Here is a 16,994-nt window from a genome sequence, read left to right on the forward strand (position 1 = left end):
GATTGTCTAGTACAATAGATGTACACTCTCAGTACAGCTGTATTCTGACGTCACAAGTGCAATTCAGTTTTTGTGTCTGACAAAATTATTTATAATAGTGATAATTTTAGAATGAAGTGTTTATCTTACAGTAAAATATTTAGTTTCTGTTTTTACACTTTTTTATCTAATCTTGGAAAACATGTGAACTAATGTGAGAGAATTTCGTTTTCCTTGTTATATTTGACACGTTTGTGACGTCGCGTATAATTGTCCATTTCCTTTTCCAGTCATTCAATACTCTTCAAAAGAGTAAGGTACGGTTTTCTAATTTTTCTTTTTAGTTTTATTTTTTTGACAATATTCATTTTGAAAAATTCCATTTTACATAAAAAGATTTTTATTTTTGTTCTCTTCTTTGTTTATTTTAGTTGCTGTGTTTGTATTATTTATTTTTATTTTTTGCTATTTTGTTATTTGTTATTTGTTATTTTATAGGACAAACTCCTGATGATGCCAAAGTTTTCGGCGAAATATATTGAGAAGAAAATGATATAATTCTAGTGCTAGAGAGTAGGGTTGGAATTTGTTTAAAAACGATCTAAAGTTCATTTCTCTGTTGCCACCTATTGTACTCTATTTGGGACATTTCATATTATCAGTTTAAAACAAAAATATGAATTATAACAGGTGGATCAAATAAACGGATGAATAGCGAGATCTTGCACATGAAAAAGTATTTTTTTGGTAATCTAATTTTTAACAATTATGTATGAAGTTTTAGATTTTTTTAAGACAATCTGATAGACCCTTTAAAAAAATCCGCGAAACTATTTTTATTCAAAATTAGATGAGTAGAAAAACAAAAATGGGAGAATATTTTATTTTCTATCTCACCTTAAAATCTTAAACAGATCAGCTGAGTAGTTTCGGGGAAAATGCACGAAATTTAACTCAAAAAATCCGCATTTTTTTTTTGAAAAAATCTTTTTGTTCTTTCTAAATTCTTTTTATAATATGAATTTTCAAAATATATGTTGAATATGTTGAAATGACCTGTCTATGAAATGTCCTGTCTATGAAATGTCCTGTCTATGAAATGTCCTGTTCATGAAATGTACTGTCCATGAAATGTACTGTCCATGAAATGCCTTGTCAATGAAATGTCCTGTCCATGAAATATCTTGTCCATGAAATGTCCTGTTAATAAATGTCCTGTTCATGAAATATCTTGTCCATGAAATGTCCTGTCTATGAAAATGTCCTGTCTATGAAATGTCCTTTCAATGAAATGTCTTGTACATGAAATATCCTGTCTATGAAATGTCCTGTTTATGAAGTGTCCTGTCTATGAAATGGCTTAGGGCTTTGATCTTTCGCTTAAATACAACATGTCTTACAAAGGTTAAGGAAAAGTCACAAACTATAGAGGCCATTTTAAATTATTAGAAAGTGTTACACCCCTCCCCTTTCCCCACTCTTTCATGGTTGAATCTAAAATTTCAACAAAATCCTCTGAAAATTATGTTCGTGGTCTATGATTTTGCATTGAAATCTCCACCTGTACCAATAGTAGACTGCCAAGAGTATACCTGGAATTCTATCTATCTATCTTCAAGACATACACAATAAGTTTAGTATATAAGCAACTAGACAGTGATCAAAATGGAAACAGAACAGAAATAAAAGCAATAATGTTTCTCCTTATTTTCCTCTTCGGGTTTACATTGGCCGGATTGACAGATTATGATATGGGTGTTATGGAAAACGAACCCCTTCTCAGAACCTTGTGTGAAGAGAATCTAAACTTTATGAAGAGTTTTAAAGAAATCAATGAAAAATATCCTGTTACAGAGATCGAGGTTTTTCTGAAGGTTACCGAAGAGTCTAATAAGAGTGTAGAAGAATATGTGAGACATCCTCTGAACTCATTTAATCTTCTGAAAAAAGCTGCAGTTTTTATTCCTGCATTGTCTAACACCTTGTCATCTTTAAAAACTGAGAACTCAACAGAAATGCTGAAGTTATTGGAAATCCTCTTCCAGGAAACTGAAGTTCTCAAAACCATCACTGAGAAAGATATGTATGGAGCGGCTAAAGCACTTATTTTCATAGTTCATGCTTATGATCTGGATACAGAGAAGTTTAGAAAGGGTCTGGTAGATACAACTCATGTTAAGCACTATGCACATGGAGCAAAACATCAAGGAGATTCCGCGCTTACCTCTCAAGATCTTAAAGTTCTAGCAACAATGTCCCAAAAACTAGGTTTAATAAACACCGGGATAAAGTTTATGAGAAGTGCATATAAAGCACAGGAAGAGAGTGAAGACACAGAACAAAAAGATGATGTTATCAAAGATCAGTTTGAGAAGGCAAAACAAGATCTTATTAAGCTGAACAACGACTTTGTGACAAATAAAAAGACCTTTATCAATGATTTGGTTGTAGTAAATAAATATCTTGTGGATGAGAAGCTGGAGAAAAAGAAAACTCAGCCCAAGTTTATCAAGTCTGGAGCTATAGACAAGGTTGATATCAGTTTAGCTACTTCTTTTGGAGGAGACTTCTTTCGTATGGAAGCACTTCTTCAGGGTTGTAGAAATGAGTTTAATCTGCTCCCTAGTAAAATAAAATGGCCTCTTATCAGCAAATGTCGTCTTCTGCATCAAGATGATCCATATTTGAAGCTGGGACCTTTCAAAATGGAGGTTGCTAGTAATACTCCTTTCATTATGGTGGTTCATGAACTACTCACTGATGAGGATACAGAATATCTTGTTAATTGGGCGACCCCTAAACTATCCAGGTCAAGAAACCTGGATTATTCTAAAGGAGCATATGATAAAGATTCATTTAAGGGTAAGGTTCGAAATATTGTTAAATCTGTCCAAGCTTGGATGGAAGCTGTATCCTATCATGAACCTGGTGATATGTACAATCCAGATAACTTTACTGTAAACCACCCTAGAGTTCATAAACTGTCTGCTCGTATGGAGCTAGCTTTCAATCTGAACCTTACAAGACAGTGGAGTTCGAACTTGTATCAAGTAACAAACTATGGTTTAGGGGGATTATGTGAATCCCATTTGGACGCTCAGTCATTTTTTGAAAATCTTTCTTCAAATCCAGAGACGTTGGTTAACCGAGGGGACTATGTAGCCACCATTATGGCTTGGTTAACAGATACCCCTGCAGGAGGCGGGACCAGTTTTTTTCTTCCACCCTCCTCTTTGACTGTGCATCCTACGAAAGGTAGCGCGGCATTCTGGTGGGATCTTACGCATCAGAACCTTCGAGATGAAGGGACTAAACATGGCGGTTGCCCGGTAGCTGTCGGATCTAAATGGATTCTGAACAAGTGGGTTTACAGTTACAATCAATGGGATAAGGTTCCCTGCAGACTTGAGAAAGGAAATACGAATATAAATATTTACAGAATTGCTGACACTCTTGGACCTTTCTCAGATATAAAATGTTTTAACATGTTTTTTTTTAAATTGAAGTTTATAGGAATGGGGCAAACCGGGCGAATCATATGGGGAAAATTATGCTGATTTTTTTCTATTTTTTGTTTCGATCCTTTGCTTCTTTTGTATTTAGACCTGTTGCTGATAGGTTTCTCAAATCCTGAAATAATTGATCCATAATTTAGATACTTTATGAGGATATTGAATAATATGATATCTTTTAAAGAGCGAAGGATAAGGGAGACATTGTAACGATTAAGGACAGCTTTAAAACTATCTTGTTACAATCTCTATTTTTGTTTTAAGCCCTCCAAATATGTCATAGGATATGTTAACAATTTCCATCTCCTTCTACTTTATTCCATTTTCTTTGCTCCTGCGAAAGGTTAACAATAGATATAAACTTGACATAAGAATGGTACTGCGATGTCAACAAAGGAACTGAGTCTTTGCCACAAGCTCAAATTTTCTAATCCTATATCTTTGCAATCTGACGATGTAGACCTTTGATATTTCAAACTTAAACTTGGTTCCGAAGATTATATGGATTAGAAAATTTGAGTTTGTGGCACACACAATTCCTTTAGCTAACTTCTTTAATTTCAAAATGTCATTTATAGTTCATTTATTCTAGCAGATTTTAAAGTTTGAAATATCCAAAGGTATTTCTACCTAAACCGGAAATTAAGGTTTAATCAGTTTGGAAATCAAAGTTCCATTAGAAATTAATAAATCATTAAGATTAATGAGCTTGGGACACGTAGTGCACTAAAATCTTTTTTATCATTAAATATTCATTATTTCCCGTCTGATCACACTTTAATTCGTTTCCCGGTAATTTCCGCCATTTCTATAAATATTTCTTTATTAAATAAAATAAGTTACAGTTGAAATAAAATTTGATAATCCTAATAAATATCGGATCCGTCTAGATCCTCATCCTGATCCTCCTGATCCTCCTGATCCTCCTCCGAGTTCTCCGATGCCTCTGTGTCTGTAGGTCCCAGAGGTTCCAGGAAGGATTCCAATCGTTCCAATAAGTTTACTCCAACCTTGGCAAACTCCTCCCACTCCTGGTACCTGGAACAAGTGGAATTTTAAATTGTTAAAAATTATAATTCTTAATTTTAAATATTTGTTTTCTGTCTGGAATAGAGATTATTTAATTTGTCGATTTTTTCCAATTTTGTTTTGTTCTTTTTCAACAGACTTTTCATAAAAAATTATTCTAAAATTGAATGTTCATATTTTTTTCTAATTTGCTATATTTTTGACTCTGGCATAAGATATAAAGATTACAATGGACATTAAAGGGACTGTCAGCGTAATTTCAAGTGACCTTCCATGTAAAGAGAAGCATTCCCAATTCCTTTAAACCTTTGACAGACCAAGGATGTCGGACATTTCCATGTAAGTTACAGGGTGTCCCACGAAACATGACAGTTGGTGAATAGTTTAAAATGTCTTCTTTCATAATTTGATAAGTTGTTTGATACTAAAGAGACTATTAACATTTTTATATGACAGTTATATTATAGTAAAATTGATTTCACAGTAAAATATATATGAGTTTAACATTTATTTAAAGAAAAAAAAAACTGCAAAAAGTCTTTAATATCCAATACAGTATGTGGAAGAAGATATTCAAAACTATTCACCAACTGTCATGTTTCGTGGGACACCCTGTACCTCACTAATCTTTTGCTTCACAAGATTAATTAAATGTTGCCTTCCAACAAAAAATATTCTTAGAAATATAGTCCTAATGTATACCTGGGGACCTGGGCCGGGTCCAGCTCCTCCTGGGACCCGAAGATGATATCCTCGTCCAGGAACTCGACGAGGACGGCCTCCAGCTCCGAGATTTCCTCCTTGTCCATGCAGTCGAAAAGGTTCATGCTGTCGATACTGTAGTTCCATAGAGCCTGAAGAAATAATCTTTATATATAAAGTTGTAATCTCTGTTTGTTTGTTTGTATGACCGATCATTAATCATGAACCCCATGACCCAATTGCCTCCAGCTTTTATTGGGGAACTCGGGAGAACCACGGGAATGTTCTTAGTTTGGTTTTAAGATTCTAAGTTGTGTGGGTTTTTATAGGAAAAAATAGCCAACATCGTAATTTACCACTAAGCATGAGTGGAGGGCGGGAGAAACTATGAGTGCCGTGGGCAACGCTGGGTTCCCAGGCTATGTGTTTAAAAATATTTAAGTAATAGTTACATGATTACATGATTACATGATTACACGATTACAGGGATTAGACTTTTATGACGATCGGAAAATCCTAATTTAAATTGATTTGAAGGTTGAATTTGGTATGTTGCATTAAATATTGCCTGGCAGTGATTCCCTTTATGTTTAAAGTTGTTAAGTAATCAATAATGTAATAAACAATTCTGCATAAATCCCATATAGTCGTATATAAAATCGTATTTATTGTATTCTTGTTATTTTACACTATAACAGTAAAAACCTAAAAAACCGTAGAATATGAAGACGACATTAAAGCAATACTGAAGTTATTTTATCACTTATTAAGTAAAATGAGTCTGTTTACACTGCAATCGCTATGCCTCATATTTATTGGACTATTTAAAGTCATAACTCAACGTCTAAACCTCGACTTCCTACTCCGGGTTCTTGTTTTATGTTATCACTGTAGTTACCCACTGTGTTACCCACAAAGAATAAGAATTTAATGACGACCTAAAAATCATACTTTAAATAGATCTAAAGGTTGAATTTGCCTTAAATATTGTCTGGAAGTGATTCCCTAAATGATTTGGCAAAGAAAAAAAACAAAAATCAATGATGGAATAAAACAATCCAGCATAAATCCCATACAGTCGTCTCTACAGTCTCATGCTTTGTGGGTAACCCTGTAGATTAACATTTACAGGGTTACCCACAAACGACCAAACTTAAGAGACGACAGTACGGATTTTCTGCAGGCTTTTTTCAACCTTTAGATCCATTATTAATTTTGGCTTAAAGGTCGTCGTACCATACCCCTGTATATATTTAGTGGCGGACCCGAATATCGTCTTCTATATTGGACAAAATTTCCAAGTAGATAATAACAATCTACAATCTACAATCTACAATCTAGCAAATAGATTCTAGTACACTAGATGGCAACGAATTTGTACACTCTCAGTACAGTTGTATTCTCACGTCACAAGTGTCAATTCAGTGTTTGTGTTCGACAAAATTATTAATAATGGGGATAATTTTAGAGTAAAGTGCTAATCTTACAGTAAAATAAGTGCAATTTAATGTGTTCTTAATTTTCTATTTTTACACTTTTTGTACTTAATTTTGGAAAACACGTCAACTAATGTGAGAAAATTTCGTTTTCCTTGTTATATTTGACACTTGTGACGTCGTGTATGATTGGTTCATTTCTCTGTTGCTACAACTTGATAATCTATTTTCAATCTAGATAATTCATTCTTTGCATCAAAAATATAAATATGTCTAAACATGTCCTAAGCTTAATATAAACAGTGATATGAATACAAAAGAAGGCATTACTAAAGAAAATTAGTTGTTTTTCAAAGCTATAAATAACTTTACTATTAAGATATCAAATCGATTATTAAGAGAAATGTGTCTGTTTACACTGAAAAATACTGTACCCCATGTTCATTACACTATTTAAAGTCATAACTTGGGTATGAAAGTCGACTTCCTATTCCAGAATTTTTTGAAAAACATTATTTTTTGGCAAAAAACGTATTGCTCATTACGCTGCATATCTATGTATCAATTCAGTACTTTTATCGATATAAAGTATATTAAATTCTAATTCTTGTTATTATATTTAAGAATTCTTATCAAACGTGAACTTAAGTATACGTGAAACTAAATAATATTAAAATTTTTCTTTAATAACGCTTTACTCAATCCAAACAAAATTACTCAGATTTTTAATCCCTATATCTTTGTAACCCCGTGCTTTAGACCTTTTACATGTCTAATTATGAATTTTGTTAGATTAGATAGTCTATGTTTGAAATTTAAAAAATTTACATCATTAGGATGCAACAATTCCTTAGCAAAACAAGCATTTGCTTGATAAGACGATATCTAGTGTTCTATATGTATTTGTTGAACAAAATCATTTTACACTCCCCAGAGCCTTTGAAAGTCGTCTTTACCAGGTTTGCCAAGGATTTATTTCTCTGACGGAGACACACACACCAAACCCAACCCTCCCGACCCCGAAACTCGATTGTGTACCAAAACCGCTCATTTTAAAGTGAAATAAGTTAAATTTCCAAGTGAAAACAATCTTTCTTCTTTTTTTTAAACAAGCAATTATTTTCAGAAGACAATTATGTTTTAGTCACAAATCAATCACCTCTCTATTTCGAGTGTGTTAAGACCTAATAGTAAGTTACCCTTTCAAATACAATCATAATACTAGCAACAAACAATGTTCGGAACTTTTTTTTCAATAGTATCAACTTATCAGTTTATAAATATTTACTCCACTCATTCAACAACCTTAAACTGTATCCTTTACCATTTGTGTTTCTTAAAGTTGATCATTTGCCATTTTTTTTATTAAAACAAATACTCGCATTTTGTAACTCCAGAAACATTGTAATTAAATCATCCTTGTTTCAGGTTTGAAATATATTTTGCGACTAACAGTTTTAACACATCGGAGAGAGTCCTAGAGAAGCTTAATCACCTTGTGTATGCCTTTACAGTATTGTTATTAATCTATGAATTTAACCCTCTCTGAAAAAAACTATCAGAGTAAGAGTTATGCAGCATGAGAACCAGAATACTCTGTACTAGGAAGACGACATTTAGACCCAAGTTATGACTTTAAAAGTCATATGTACATGACATGCAATTGTGCAATTTAAATAGACCCTTTTTACTTAGTAAGTGATTGTATAACTTACAAGTAGAGCTACTTGCTTTGTAACAAGTACTGCTATAATGTCGTCTTTCTCTTCCAGAGTTTCTGGTTCTCAGTGTAGAAGTAGCAGATCAAAATTGGCAATTTCGTATTTTTTATTTTGTGCGAGGTCAAAACTGTTTGTGAATACCGAGATCAAGGAGTTTAAAGGATTAAACTAATACCTCTGGATATTCCGTTGTCGAAACCCACGGCAGGGATATCAAAAATGATCCTGTAGCTTTAAAGTTGTCACATCGGATATCAAGATCAAGAATTACAGATACTTAATCTGCAGATTAGCATTATTTCAAACAAAAGTTGGACCTTCCGTAGTTCTCCCGAATTCCCCAATCAAAATTTGAGGCAAGTCGGTCATGGGATTCATGAGTTATGATCAGACATACAAACAGACAAACAGAGATTACAACTTTATATGGATAGATTTTTATAGATACTATGTAAGTATTTTTACTAAAGTTCTCAAGGCTCACCTTGAAACTTTAACATTCCTTTAGAAAGTATATAATAAGGGACTAACTAGTAAACAGGGGGGATAACTAAAATAGCCCAAGTTTATAATGCAAGGAAAGTTTTTTCATATGTGTACGCATCTTTTGCACTGCAGTGTACTGTCTCTGGGCGGTAATGTAAACACAAGACGGATTTCGAAGCCTGACATGGGATCCATCTTTCACATAAAAAATCAATGAAATATTCTGGTCATAGGAAACTATCTAGTAAATTATTAAAATTATCAAAATGTAATGCTTTTAACCTCCTCGGATACTAAACGAACACTGATGCATCTATTCTTTTTTACAAATTCCGCCCAGAGAGAACTGGTTTCAATATGTACGCAGGTATACGCAACTGCAATTAACTTTCCTTGCATTATAACCTTGCAATGGCCAAAATATTTATTTTATTACATTTTATAGAGACTGCAAGCGTAATTTCAAGTGACCCTCTATGCAAAGATATGCCAATGCCGGAATTACAATGGTAAATAAAAAAATAAATAAATAATGATTTATTGAGATAAAATCAAGTATTTATTGATTGTCATTCACAAATAATACAAATATATAATTGGTTTAGCAGTATTTGAATATAAGGAATGGCAGATTTTCTATTTACAATGGTTCCCTTGGAACCTTAATATGATCAAAAATGTGGAAGCTTTTCTAACTCGAAATGCACAAGTCACTTTTGCAGAGAAACATTTCAAAATAAAAAAAACGTTAATAGCATAATTCATACTTGATTAGATATAGAGTTCAACAGGCCCGTAGCTAAGAATTTCTAAAGGGGGGGGGGTATGAAAGTAAAAAATAGGATAGATAAATAAGTAAGGGTAAAAAAAAGGGTAAATGAATGTAGACTAAAAAACTAGATTTTTAACTTATCACACATTATAGTTTATTTTTAAGATATATATATTTTGCCTGTTTCATTTCCTTAATTGAATAATTGAGAAGCTATTTGCATCAAAACAAACAAAAAATGGAGGTATAAGATGTAGAGTCCAATGGATGACAACGCAGAATTTGTACACTTTCAGTACAGCTGTATTCTGATACTGATTCGTGGTAATCTATTTGAGTTAAACTATAAATAATTGTTATACTGAAATTTTTTGAATCACGTATAGCCAATATACTTCTTAATACAGGAAAAGTAAATGAAGCAAATTCCTGTAAAGATAAAAAAGCTCAAGCATAAAAATCTTCAGTTTTCTCAAAACTAAAATTCGAAAAAAAAAAAACTGAAATTTTGAGGATGAGTACAAACAGCTTCTCCTGGCCATATTTTGTATATAATTTCAATTTTTCTCCATGTTATTTTTTAGTTTTTGCTGTACGATGGTTTATTAAAATCATTAATCTAATAAAAGAAAATAAAATAATTAGAACTCTCATTGATCGGAGTCTGATGGGATCTCCAAAAAATAGTGAGAAAGAGCGGATTAAGCAGAAAATTAAAAGTGTCCACATTGGATATTTAGATTAAGAGTATTCAATTCTTAAGTCCCAAGCTCAGGAATTATAGATAATAAAATAATTTCATCATCCGGAATATCTAATTATCTAATTTTCGAATTATCTAATTTCGAATTATACATAATTATCTAATTATCTAATTGTCTGTGTGATTTGAATAATTTAATACCCTGATATCTATTTCTACGGAATGATGGTTGATCTTTTATTTATTTATTTATTGAATTATCTATTTATTCATTCATTTATTTATTTACTTATTCATTTATTTTTTATTTATTATTTACTCATTTATTTATAATGGTTTCTTAAGAATATCTAACAGTGTTAGATGTCTAGACTAAATGGGTTGTTGGAAATATCTATCAGTGTGAATGATATCTAGAATACATATATTGTTACAAATATCTAAAGTATATATTACAACATATAAAATATCTAAACTGTTTGTTATGCATGATGCATAGTTTACTTGTAAACTTGTAGTTTGAAGAAATCTTGTAAGAAATCAAGATAGAAAAGTCGTCCTCATTATATTAATATAAACGCTGACCACTGTATGTACATGATTACCTGACAAGTAAGACTGGCGAGTAACCAATCTTGATCCTCGTTATCGTTGATCATGGTCACACAGTCCCTGAGCACCTTGATCAGTTTACTCACACCTCCCATACTCCTGGATACATGATTTATATTAGTTTACTCACACCTCCCATACTCCTGGATACATGATTTATATCAGTTTACTCACACCTCCCATACTCCTGGATACATGATTTATCTAACCCCTATTGTATCTAATTATTTTATCTTAATCGTTTTTAAAAATACTTTAACAGAACTTAAACGATTTCAAAGCTGTAGTCTGTGAAGTTTTTAAAAAAATTAAACGTTGAAATATTTTTAACTTAAAAAATAATGAAAATCGCCAGAACGCTTTAGTTTTTAAAGCGTGTTTGGTTCGTTTTAAAGCGTGTTTGGTTCGTTTTTAAACCGTGTTTGATTTGTTTTTAGAGAATGTTTGGTTCGTTTTTAAAGCGTGTTTGGTTTGTTTTTAAAGTGTGTTTGGTTTGTTTTTAAAGCATGTTTGGTTCGGTTTTAAAGTGTCTTTCGTTCGTTTTTAAAGCGTGTTTGGTTTGTTTTTAAAGCGTGTTTGGTTCGTTTTTAAAGCATGTTTGGTTCGGTTTTAAAGTGTCTTTCGTTCGTTTTTAAAGCGTGTTTGGTTCGTTTTTAAAGGGTGTTTGGTTCATTTTTAAAGCGTGTTTGGTTCGTTGTTGCATATAATTTTTGTCAGGTTAAAATTTGTGAAATGATGTAGGGATTGCAAAAAGGGGGTTGCGGTAAGAGTTCAGTTTCTTTAATTAAAAATTTTGCTATTTTTTTCATGCTTTTAGGTAAGGGTGTAATGCAAGGAAAGTTAATTGCGGTCGTGTATACTCTGCGTACATATTGAAACTAGTTCTCTTTGGGCGGAATTTGTAAACAAGAATCGATGCATCAGTGTTCGTTTAGTATCCGAGGAGGTTAAAAGCATTAAATTTGATAATTTTGATAATTCACATAATAGTTTCCTATGACCAGAATATTTCATGTGAAAGATGGATCCAATGTCAGGCTGTAACATCCGTCTTGTGTTTACATTGCCGCCCAGAGACAGCACACTGCAGTACAAAAGATGCGTACACTTTTGAAATAACTTTCCTTGCTTTTAGGTGTATTTAGAACTAGAGGAGTTACAAGGGGGCAAAGTGTTATCAGTAATTTCGCATACAATATTTCTTGATTATTATTCTCATAGTAAAGTATAATATTTAATTAATGAAACTATTTTCTATTGAGTGCGAGATACATCCTTCTTCTAAACAGTGTTATTGTCCTATATCTTTGCAACTCGTTGTGACCTTAACTATTTCAATGTATGAAATCTGATTGACCAAACAGTCAATGTTTAAAAAGATATGTATTACACCATAAGGAATTGCAAAGATACAGAAATTAGAAAAATAGAATTTGAAAGTTCGTTTATCAAACCAAATAAAAATTTTATTTTGGAAAGTAAAAATGTTTATAATTTAGTTTTAAAATACTTATTATCGTAAGTAACATGAATTATTTGCATATAAAGCATAAAACGACTGTGTAATATGATTTATTATTGGTATGCAAACATAATAATTTGACATTTTTATACGCTTCAGAATTTGCCCTTTTTATATTATAAAGCTTGTTCCATTTTTATTAAAAAATAGATTTATTGTAATTATGTTTATTTTTGGCATATTTTCAAAACCAAATCAAACTAAATTTATTAACTTAACCCTATTGATTTACAATGCATAGTCTAGAGTTCGAAAAATACAGATTTATTAAAGAGACAATCTAAAAATTTGAAAAAATTAAATGATTTGGCGAATTAATTAATTTAAGCTCCTCCTTAATAAAAATATCGAAATTTGTCAATAATAAAAAAATACCCACCTCAGATTTGTTCTTTTATCCCAGTCTGACATCATGTTTACAATAACCCCGACACTTGTGTACACAAGATCACGCTGATCAGTAGATAGGAGATGAATCACCACGTTCCATGTATCCGACTTCGCAACCTGATCTCGAATATTCTTCGACCGGGTCAGGTTTCCTAGAACTCGGCTTGATTCTATCTGAGCTTCGATGTTCGCACAGTCAATGTATCTCTCGATCTTGTTGTAGATTGAGGAATCTTGGGTGTCCTTGCTACCGATGTCTACAGGGTAGTAGGTGAGGTTGTTGAGGGTTGCCAGGGTGGAGAGGATCAACTCCTCGTTCTCAATGATATTCCTGGTTGCAAGGATATCCGTCAGATGGTTGTAGACCTCGGGTATACTGGCAACCTGCTGTCCAACTTTAGGATTAATGCTCATGTTGGCAATCACACGAATGATCTTGATCACAACATCTTCAGCGTTTCCAGAAGATCCATGATCGTCTTCAGATTCTAGTTTACTTGCGATAGATATTTCGGCCTTAGGTCCCACGTCCTTCTTTTTATATGAGTGAAGAAGATCAAGAAGAGTATCCATGTTGTCAATACCTGTATCATCATCCTTATCTGGACCAAAGTATGGTCTTGCTTCATCACATTTAGCCATGAGGTTGCCTAGACAGTATGACAGTCGGACCACAATATCCTGACGCCCTGGGAACTTCTGTAAAACTTTCACCGCCGTGGAGGCAAAACTTTTATTTTCTGTAAGGACAATGCAAGCTTCGTCGTTTGAAGAGAGAACAGAGAGAGATCTAGTGATGTTGCAAACCACGTCGAGATCAGTTATAAACAGTTCTAAACAACGGCAAATCAGGGTTATCCCAGACATAGCCACCAGTTTCTTCTGCATTGAAATGTCGTTGACAAGGTTTCTGACAACTCCGGTGAGCTGAAATAGAACATGACTCGTCTCATCTGGGATCTTTTTTTCTGCCTTAGATTCACAGATAAGTTTAAGATGGAGTAAAACCAAGTCAAGAATTCCCATTTTCTTTAATTTCTCTCTTGTTTGAGAGTTCATGGTGAGGAACTTGAGAGCTCCATATCCATAAACCAGAGCTTCAGAATCGTTAATTGGACATGCTCCTCCTATAGAATTAACTAGAAGCTCTAGGGTGTCAGAGTTTAAAAAGCAAGGATCATTCTCTGCCTCCCTTGCAACCTTATAGATGAGTTTGTATGCTGTGGCAAGGTTCTGTTTTCTTACATTAATTGACAATAATATTTGGACTAAATGAATGAGGACATCTGGATTTTCAGAATCCACGTAGGCTCCGAGCACCTTGATAATTTCACCTCTTCGTTTAGAAAAAAATTTAGGATTGTCAGAGTCGACAATGAATGTGTAAAGGCTTTTCATTCTTGCAAGGATATCATCTCTGCTCAGGTTTGGTTGTTTTAGATTATCCAGTAATCCTGGCAGGATTAAATCCTCGGCAACCTTTGCAGGTTCAACAGGTTTATCAGAAATAGAATTATCATAAAAATTGTTTCGGCTGAATTTTTTTTTTGCGCTTTTTTGTATTCTCTCTTTGGGATCTTCGGCATAGATGATTTCATCAGTGCTGGATGGTCCGTCGTCGTTTTGTACCTGGATAAGATCTAGTTCTGATACCTCAACAACATCTGTTAAGCTTGACGATCTGTAATTGCTCTTTGACCGATCCTTGGGAGATCGTCTCTGTGCTGACATGGTAGGTTTCGGAGAATTGATGGGATGAATCGACGGAAGTTTAGATCCTTCTTTCTCCGAATTTGTTGTGATCTTAACTCCTGTGACGGGACGTTTAAGATCCTCTTCCGGGAGGGGGAGGAGACGAAACGAACTGGGAGGACGAGCCACATGATTCGTCGATCCATAGTATAATCGTCTGTCAGTCTGACGAGGAGTGAAAGGACGTTTTGTATCGACAGTTCTCACTGCGGCTCGGGTTGAATTGTCATCTGCGGATTTTCCCACCGTAGCCTTTGCTTCCTCAATAATCTCAGCTGAAGTTTTCCCAGATTTTGACGGAATATAAAATGGCGTGTCTTGCTTTGAAGGAGTATTAACTGCTGAACTAAAAGAATTTTTCATCGAAAAGAACCCCGAATCTCCCAAATTAAACCCAGACATTGGATCGTAGGGAAGTTTTGAATCCATTTTGTAAATATTTATTGTAAACCTGAATCCCGCATAGTGGTTTTCAGGAGACTGTGGTTTGATCGATTCTCTCCAGGTATAGTCTTATACTGGTTACTCCAGGTAGACTCGTGGTGCGGGAAAGCTGTATCATATTATGTCTTCTATCAAATTTAATTGCGTGTTCAAACTTCTATCCCTCCCCCTGACACAACTCTTGTTTTTCTGACCTAGAAAATATTTAGAGGGGACTGTAAAATTTTATAAATGCTCATTCAAAAGTAAGGGGTAAAGTTAGTGGGGGTTTAGTGTATTAAATCTACTATTTATAGATATATGTATTGATGTAGTTTGAATTAAACATTTATAAACCCGGAATTCCTTTTCAAATCAGAAACTTGAAATTGGTTTATGGTAAATCCACGAAACTATGATTCAGCTGATAAAAATATAGACTTGCGTAATTTTGGGTTTGCTTTCTACATATATGTACATTATATACTCTTACGTAAATTTTGCAAATGATAAATAATCCACAACTTATAAATTCATGATTCTAGACTTCTCATCCAACAATAAACAATTAGATCTACACGCTTAAAGGGCGTGTAGAAGTAATTTCAAGTGCAATTTCCATGTCTGATTCACAACGATATCCTTAACAAGAATAAATGAGATATCCTTATTCAAATGTTTCAAAAACTGCTAGTTTTAATTGTTTTTTTTTTTAACCGCTTGTGACTTTATGATTGTACAAATGTATGCCAGATTACTGGTACGACATTGTGACCTTATAGCTTTTATAGTTTTGACCAGTTACAAGTTAGAAATTCGAAACGTTTATCTTTGTTATTCTTAATAACTCTTCAATGAAAGAGTCATAAAGTTTAAGTAAATAGATGGTTACTTAATAACATTAATCTTAAATTCTATTCAGAGTCTATATTTTAAAGTACTTAGGATTCTTATTTTAAATATATTGTGTATTTTCATACAAAATGATTGCTTACGAATATTTTATTTTATTTTATTTTCTTCTCGTTATTTTCCAATCTGACAATTTTTTAACATATTTTAAATACATAGATACATTAAATCATATTGTAAAACTAAATATATATGTATTTATATAATTATAAACATTCAAAATATGATTTAAAGTTTTATTGTATAATTAATTAAATAAGTATAATACTACTAAACATGATTTGAAAATAAGCATACACAAAAACAAAGTGTTACTATTAAAAAAATCTTCGAAAGAAATTGAGTATTATCACAACCTTAATTTTTCCAATCCCTATATCTTTACATCCTGATGGTGGAAACCTTTTATTTAACAGTTAGGTTATTTGATATAACAGAACGTATATTCTGAAATATCAAAGGTCTACTAAATTGGATTGCAGAAAAATGGAAATTAGAAAATCAGACTCGATTCCTGAATATATTAATGACAATTATTGAAATTTTGAAAATGATCTAACACCTTCTAAACGGAAATTGTAAAAACATTATTTGCTAAAATAAAAAAATCATTATTCAATAATATTGATAAGAATTTTTTTTATTGCATGCTATAAGCTGCAATAGTATTTCTATCAAAGTGTATAACAGTGTATTTGACTACTGCAATCTTATTAGGTTCAAAGTATCTATTTCATACATTTAACATTTTAAGCCACTTATTTTGTAAATGACTGTACAAATTTATTCTACACTGTTTACACTGTACAGTGTTCTACACTATGTTCACTGTACAGTGTTCTACACTATGTGCACTGTACAATGTTCTACTCTATGTACACTGTACAGTGTTCTACACTATATAAACTGTACAGTGGTCTACACTCTGTACACTGTACAGTGTTCTACACTATGTACACTGAACAGTGTTCTACACTCTTTACACTTTACAGTGTTCTACTCTATGTACACTGTACAGTGTTTTACTCTATGTACACTGTACA

General features: G+C 32.9%; 2 protein-coding genes across 3 annotated transcripts; one reads left to right on the top strand and one right to left on the bottom strand.

Moving 5' to 3' along the window:
* The first annotated feature begins 1,420 nt into the window (after nucleotides 1–1,420).
* LOC111698021 (prolyl 4-hydroxylase subunit alpha-2) lies at nucleotides 1,421–3,941 on the top strand. Its single transcript, XM_023468238.1, has one exon. It carries the CDS (start codon nucleotides 1,674–1,676, stop codon nucleotides 3,534–3,536), a length of 1,863 nt encoding a protein of 620 aa, XP_023324006.1. The 5' UTR covers nucleotides 1,421–1,673; the 3' UTR covers nucleotides 3,537–3,941.
* Nucleotides 3,942–3,965: 24 nt separating this feature from the next.
* LOC111698022 (armadillo repeat-containing protein 2) lies at nucleotides 3,966–15,139 on the bottom strand. 2 transcript variants are annotated; one of them, XM_023468239.1, is made up of 4 exons: nucleotides 12,854–15,139; nucleotides 10,946–11,051; nucleotides 5,223–5,374; nucleotides 3,966–4,529 (listed from the first exon to the last, which is right to left on the bottom strand). In XM_023468239.1, exons 1-4 carry the CDS (start codon nucleotides 15,043–15,045, stop codon nucleotides 4,358–4,360), a joined length of 2,622 nt encoding a protein of 873 aa, XP_023324007.1. In that variant the 5' UTR covers nucleotides 15,046–15,139; the 3' UTR covers nucleotides 3,966–4,357. The 2 variants fall into 2 exon arrangements, with proteins under 2 accessions (XP_023324007.1, XP_023324008.1); XM_023468240.1 differs by lacking the exons at nucleotides 3,966–4,529; nucleotides 5,223–5,374; nucleotides 10,946–11,051 and adding an exon at nucleotides 11,099–11,139.
* Between the last annotated feature and the right edge of the window lie 1,855 nt (nucleotides 15,140–16,994).

The sequence above is a fragment of the Eurytemora carolleeae genome, unplaced genomic scaffold (assembly GCF_000591075.1).
Source record: "Eurytemora carolleeae unplaced genomic scaffold, Eaff_2.0 scaffold153, whole genome shotgun sequence".
NCBI classification, from domain to species: domain Eukaryota; kingdom Metazoa; phylum Arthropoda; class Copepoda; order Calanoida; family Temoridae; genus Eurytemora; species Eurytemora carolleeae.

What these genes read in the sequence shown, in the direction of transcription:
- LOC111698022 (XM_023468239.1), bottom strand. Translation starts at nt 15,045, where the DNA reads ATGGATTCAAAACTTCCCTACGATCCAATGTCTGGGTTTAATTTGGGA. An exon ending in GATAAAAGAACAAATCTGAG is followed by an intron (nt 11,052 to 12,853) that starts GTGGGTATTTTT and finishes TCATGTATCCAG; the next exon opens with GAGTATGGGAGGTGTGAGTA. An exon ending in TCGCCAGTCTTACTTGTCAG is followed by an intron (nt 5,375 to 10,945) that starts GTAATCATGTAC and finishes TTATTTCTTCAG; the next exon opens with GCTCTATGGAACTACAGTAT.
- LOC111698021 (XM_023468238.1), top strand. Translation starts at nt 1,674, where the DNA reads ATGTTTCTCCTTATTTTCCTCTTCGGGTTTACATTGGCCGGATTGACA.